The 6,858-nt window shown below is 44.8% G+C and overlaps 1 protein-coding gene across 3 annotated transcripts in view; it reads right to left on the bottom strand.

Moving 5' to 3' along the window:
• Nucleotides 1-791: 791 nt before the first annotated feature.
• Arhgap25 (Rho GTPase activating protein 25) overlaps nt 792-6,858 on the bottom strand; it is a 98,908-nt gene continuing 92,841 nt past the window's right edge. For all 3 annotated transcript variants that reach the window (XM_027934612.3, XM_027934613.3, XM_071601664.1), the window contains exon 11: nt 792-6,028. In XM_027934612.3, coding sequence (XP_027790413.1) covers nt 5,821-6,028 — 208 coding nt within the window. In that variant the 3' untranslated portion in view covers nt 792-5,820. The remainder of the gene's footprint in view (nt 6,029-6,858) is intronic.

Genomic DNA, 6,858 nt, shown 5'->3' with positions numbered 1-6,858 from the left:
TTAGAGTTAATCAGCTTAGATATTGATTAGTTGTGGACAAAACACTAGTTTAGGAGCCAGGAGATACTGGCTCTGTCACTATGTAATTTTGAAGGCACATATAGATATCTTATATTCAGCAAGGAGGGTTGATTTGGTCTTAGAGTCCCTTTCTAACAGTAAATGCTGTGTGTATTATAACTATCAATTGGTAAGATGTCATGCAAGGTGAGGAGAAGCTGGGCATGGTGGTATTGGCTATAATCCAGCAACTCAGGAGTCTGAGGCAGGAAGATTGCAAGTTCAATGCCAGCTTCAATAACTTAGACTCTTTATCAAATAAAATAAAGTAAAAAGGGCTGTGGATGTAGCTCAGAGGTAGAGTGCCCTTGGGTTCAATCTCTAGTACCAGAGCTAGGGGATGAGGAGCAAAGTTAATAACATGAAGTGAATGTACTTTCAGACCTATGGTTTCTAGAAAACCTTATGACACTGGGATGTGAGATCCAAGATCGATCTCTCTCTCTCTCTCTCTCTCTCTCTCTCTCTCTCTCTCTCTCTCCCATTATCTGGCCTATAAGGAGCCTTTTTAGACATTTTTTCCCCTAATCACTCCTCTTCCACCAAATTTTCACACCACAGATGTATATCTGTGTTTGGTACATGAAAATAATAAAATTTTTCACACACACACCCTCCCAAGAACCAGTTTTCCTCCTTCTTGGTGGGAATATTATTACCCATTGAAAATGTGTAACTTAGGAGACTGAACTTTCATAGTGCCTAAAATTGCTGCTCAAATAAAAACTAGGTGTAAGAAAGGTCCGAGTTTATTTGCTTGACAACCATTTTCATCTTGAGTGTGCAAGAGACAGAGGTTGGAGGTGACAGAGCAGTTGAGAATGAGAAAAAAAAATAGGACAGGAGATCTGGAAGCAGGAAGGGATTGGAGAGGGTGCTGTTTCTTCAAGGGAGTGGGTAAGAGATGGGCTGAAATTAGAAAGAGGTGGTGCTCCACACTTTGTTGCAGCCTCAGGGTGGGACGGGTACTCTCCCTCAAGTCAGCCTATTCCACACCATCCCCCACTCCACCAGGCTGAAGGTGGGATCTCCAGACACCAGGTACAAGGGAGATACCTTCAGAACCTCCATAAATTCAAGGAAGAGAAGGCCAAACCCATTGACCAAAGGGACACTGTTGGCTCTTCTCAGGGCATTGCCAGTTGTAGTAGTGAAATTTGGGGGCAACTCCAAGTCTATTTCCATTTTCTCCTGTGCCATGTCCCTGTCAAGGATGAAATCGTTGCTTAGTTTGAAGTTCTCAAGGCTTTCTGGCTCTGGTTCACAGAAGGACAAACCATCGCCTTCCACAGTTGGTTGAGTTCTGTCCCTTCCCGCATGTGCTGTGTGTCTGACCAGATAACATGGGCTTACCTCCAGTTTGAATCTTTAATGTTTCCTGAAAAGTTCATGTGCGAAGCAAGGCAAGAACGTTCAGAGATGATCAGATTATGAGAGCTATAGCTTCATAAGTGGATCAGTCCATTTGACGGCTTAATAATTTGAATGGACTCTGGCTGGTAACTATAGGCAGGTGAGTCATGGCTGGAGGAAGTAAATCACTGGGAGCATGGTCTGGATTATAATTTCCCTCTGTTTCCCAGCTGCTATGAATTGAGCAGCTTTCTTCCACCAGGCCCTTCCACCATGATGTTCTGCCTCACTGCAGGCCCAGAGTGATGGAGTCAGCCAACCATGCACTGAACCTCTGAAACTAAGAGCCCCAAATAAACTTTTCCTCCTCTAAGTCGTTCTTGTCAGGTATTTTGATCACAGCAATGGAAAGCTGATGGTCACCTGTGTTATCCTAAATGAATGAGCAAGAGATAAACCAGTATGTAGGGAAGACCAGAGAAGGGAGTTGCATTGATTGTACACAAGAGAGGGGAGTCATGATTCAGAACAAACTTATCAGTTTTAGAACCATGTGAACAATTCTGGTTGCATATTGAAATCAACTGGGAATTCTAAAAATTATATTTTGAAACCCCATCCCCAAAGATTTTGATTCAATTGATATCTGAGTAAAGTTTTATATCTAAAAGCATCCAGCAATTGATGTTTGGTGGATTTCACACCATAATTGCAGTTTGGGAAAAAAAAAGAACCTTGGAGAGAAGCCAAGAATCCCAAGAATCTCTGAATGGTGGGTTAGAGGAGCCCTCAAAAATCACCTTAAATCCTCTTCCTTGTGCAGTGGGAGCACCAGTCATTTCAGTTTATGTCTCTGGGCCTCAGTTTTCCTGTCCATTAAGGGAACACATTGGATTAAACTCAAGAGTATCTTCCTGTTCTGTTATCCCATGATTTCGAGACAGTTTTCCAGCATCCAAGAAAATATAAGTTAGAAGATACACATCCTTATTAGCATTCTCTTCTCATTCCTTTGTCTGAAGTTGCCCTGGGAAGTCTTCTGAGCCTCCCTCCAGCCCCAGCCCTCTCTGCTACTGGACAAATTACAGCCTGAGCTGGTGGCAGCTGGAGCTCCGTCTTTGGGGCCTCCCTCCTCCTCCCAGCCTTCTCAACAGGATGCTAAGGATTTCATGTGATTTTTTTGTAAGGCATCCCATTTTAATTGCAGGAGCAGCCTCCAAGAGCTCTTTGTGCTGCCCGGCAAGCACATGACCTGATCACTGCTGGTATCTGCACAGGAAGTGGTGGAATGTGGAAGTTTACCAGATGTTAGTGAACGCGCATCTTCCCGTTCCCAGCCGGTGGAGCCCAGCCAGCGGTTGCTGTGGCACCATGCTTCTTTGTCCTCCCCCCTCAGCAGCTCTCGGTTGCCTCTGAGTCTCTTCTGCTTCTTACTTTTCTGAGCAGAGCTTGAGGAAGTTGGTCCAAACCAAAAACCAAGAATTTTTATTGCTTCCATCCTATGCAGCAGGCTCTGAACTAGAAATACAGCACTTGGTCTCAGACTCCAACCAAAATCTATTGGGAGGGGATCAACCCTGACACTCCTGAGTACAAACTGTCCCATCTGATACATAAACTTACTGGAAAATCACCAAATGTGCCTTAAATGTAAGAGAAATGTGCCCTCATATGTGGCATGCTCAAGGCTGAGAAGGAAAAAGACTAGTAGGGAAGATGGCAGGGGGATTACAGTGCACAGTGCAGACCTTCCAAGTTCTCAGCATGTGAGCTGGCAGGAGAAGGGGTAAGGTGAAGGTAGGGGGTGTGACTGGAAAAGGGGGCAGATTTAGTACAGCCCTGTTCATGGAATGGCTTTGAAAATAAAGGTGGGAACTCCTGGGTCCAACAGAACACCTGGCATGGGTCTGTCTCCAGAATTGCCCTCTAGAAACTGGCCCATGGGTCCAGGTGAGGTCTGAAGCTACCCTGTCATGCATCACATGCTTTTCCTTTTGAGGACAGTGGCATCAGACCTCAGATCTTGCCTGGCCCTCCCTTGGACTCATGAGGGCCTGGAGTCCAAGAAGAACTGTTTCTTGTGTTCTCCTTGAATGGAGAGTAATGTGGGCGGGGCAACTGAAGCAAGCCAGATTCTTCTCTTCACTGTCTGGTGCTTGGAAGCTGGATCCAGCTCTGCTGACTCATAAGATGGGTGATAGGAACAGGATAAGAAGCATCACCAGGCCAGGAGCAGGTTGGGATTCAAACATGACCCTTCTACTTAACCTGAGCTCTGGCTGCCAGACCCAGCAAGGTCTTAGGATGTGGATCTCAAAACAGGCTTCAGGGCCTCCTCTTTGTACCTTCAAGCAGATATTCCCTGTGGAATTGTGACACAGGCTACCTTCATAGCCAACTCTGGGCACCCAAAGAGCTGGTGCATGGCATCTGTGGGGGAACATAGGGACATAAGCTAGCAGAACTAACCACAGGCACCCCTCAACTCAAATCAAAGGTTCCACTTCATTTCCTCCCAATCTTTGGCAAGGAGGCCTGTAAGAAGATGCTCTGTGCTGTCCCCAACCCCTCCTTCGGGGCGGTCCTCAGGGAGATCGGAGTGACAGAGCAGGGCCTGAGTAGCAGGAATAAGCAATACTGGCCCTCCTGTCCTTACCTCCCACTCTGTAGGTCATAAGTCCAAAGGCAGGGGGATTAACTGGAGTAAGGAAAACAAAGGGAAAGAACACCGGAGGAGGCACATGAGCCAGGAAGGCTGAATCCTCACTGTGGTGACCGGATTGGAAACCACTCATTAAGCCATGTGGCTTCTAGAGTTCAAGTAAATTTTAGAAGCAATGGAATAAAAGATGTAAAATTGGGACAGATCAGAAAGGAAAATGGGGCCAGGGGTCTCCAGAGCTGAAAACATACTGGGGAAATCTATGAAGCTGTGCTTTTAATTTCATCATTATTCAATTTCTTCCCTGTGTTTTATAAGACACATGATGTAGCAATACAGTAGTATTTAGTCATCCCTCGATGTCTCTGAGAAATCAATTCCAGGACTTCCTGCAGATAACAAAATCCACAGATACTCAAGTCCCTTATGTCAAATTTCATGATATTTGTACACAACCTATGCACATCTTCCTGATATTTTAAACCATCTCCCGGTCACTCATAATATCTAAGACAATGTAAACCCTTTGCAAACAGTGGATATGCTGAGCAGATTAGTGAATAATGACAAGGAAAAGAAAAAGTCTGTACATGTTCAGTACAAGTGTAATTTTTCTCCCAAATATTTTTCATCTGAAGTTGGTTGAATCCATGGATGTAGAACCCACAGATACAGAGGGTTGACTGTAATTTATAAATAAAATAAATATGCCTATTTGGAGGGATGTGGGCTTGAACATTTTCTATTGATGTGGCATATGATCAAAAATACTTGGAGTCCACCTAACTAAAATGCTGTCAAAGACCATAAAAGGCTCAACTGGACTACCTGAGTCCTGACATAGATGAGGAATAGTCAGCTCTTTGCTGGGAAAGCCCCTCGGTCAGTAAACTCTCTTGCATTTGGACAAAATAGGGGGAAAATTAATATATATGTAATCATGACTATTACTGTGTAAACCCACAATACGCACAACTGGGGCCACTGAAAGGCAGGAAGAGACTGTAACACAGCTCATATCCTGTTCACCAAGCTGTGTCCCCTGAGAAGGGTGCATCTGCTTCAAGGAGCAAGGGTCTTTCACTAGATCTCATAAAGATTTTATATGGATTGGCAACCATCTTGTTCTTTCCTTTTTCTTTATTTGGATATAATTTTCTCATAATTTTGCTTTTATAAATACAATTCATTGTTTTGTGATTTTTTTTTTGTCTTTGTCTATAGTGAAGTTTGAGAATTCCTGGAGAATTTCATCTCGTGGTAACATGACAGAATGGCGATGTGACCTTAGCCAAAACAGTCTTCTGGGGTGAACACTTGAGCACTGAATTGCATTGTCTGCCAGAGATGCCCTAAGGCCATCTGACTCAGCGAATCATTTCACATAGGAAACAAAGAACTCAGGCCTCAGCCTAGCTTCAGGGGTGGGACCAGATGTCTGCCTGTGTCCTCTGATGTTTGTCTCAAACTTCTTCACTGGACCTCACCTTCCACTGTAGAAGGTTCCACTTTGCTCTGCCTGCCACTGCAGTGGAATAAAATGGTCCCTTTGAGTACAGCAACAGGTGATCATAGGTGTCCCTGCTCCCTCTCATCTTCTTTCAAACTCCTTTGATTTACTGATGTTTCCCCCAAAACCATCCCTTCCCTCTTAGGGAGTAATTCTGCTCCTCCATTGTCAGGTAGCACCAAGAAAAGGAGCAGAGTTGATCTCCTCTGGGACATCGCTGGTACTCCCGGGACCCTCAAGCATCAGCTTTGGGCTCCTTCACTGATTTCACAAATTCCTTGACTTCTTCTTCCAAGACCTTGTTCCTCCTCTCAACATCCTCCCGGGAGCGCTCCACATTGCGGAGAGTGATTTCCAGAGCTGCAAACTTCTTCTTTTCCTTCTCCAGTTCTTCATTGAGCCTCACCACCTTAGCCCAGACGTCATAATTTTCTTTCTCAAGGCTACAAGGAAAGAAAGAAAAGAATGAAGGAACTGGGTATTAATTCGAGACCCTTCACCCTTACTCAGAACCTCCTGCTCATTTTCCATTCCAAAACAGAAGACCGGATCCAACAGGCGCCTCTTATTGATGTCCTTCCTCTCAGGTAAAGACCCCCCAGTAAATCTGAATTCATGTCTGAGCCCCACCTTTGTCATTTAACACCATCCTGTGACCTTTCTGGCATTACTGTTTTTTATGTCATCTTGTGTTTTGTATCTTCAACCAGATAATAAAATCTTTGAAAGAAGAGACCATCTCTAATGTATGTCTGTGACCACCTCTGCAGCACTTTATACCTGTTCTGTTCAATAGAAAGTATGGAAGCCTCATCCAAATTCCAGACTCTCAACACTTTTGTGCACATGATACCTCCTCATCCTGCTCCCATGAAAAATGTGGTTTGGAGCCTGCCTTTATTAAGGTCCTTCTGGGGGATCAAGACTTAGAAAGCAAAGGGAACTGCTCTTAGGAAGTCTGGTCTAGCAGCCCCCCATCCCCACTTCTGAATCTTGCTTCAGGTGAAAGATCTGCGGCTTTCCTGAATTCTCAGAATTTTCTTCCATCCCTTCTTCCCTCCCTCTTTCCCTCCCTCTTTCTTTCCCTCCCTCCCTCCCTCCCTCCCTCCCTTCCTTCCTTCCTTCCTTCCTTCCTCTTATTCTCTTTGGATTGGATATTCAACTCAGGGGCACTCTACCACTGAGCCACATCCCCAGCCCTATTTTGTATTTTATTTAGACACAGGTTCTCACTGAGTTGCTTAGGGCCTCACTAAGTTGCCGAAGCTGGCTT

The sequence above is a fragment of the Marmota flaviventris genome, chromosome 14 (assembly GCF_047511675.1).
Source record: "Marmota flaviventris isolate mMarFla1 chromosome 14, mMarFla1.hap1, whole genome shotgun sequence".
Taxonomy (NCBI): domain Eukaryota; kingdom Metazoa; phylum Chordata; class Mammalia; order Rodentia; family Sciuridae; genus Marmota; species Marmota flaviventris.
The sequence above is the reverse complement of the archived record's forward strand: the minus strand, read 5'-3'. Positions and strand labels throughout refer to the sequence as shown.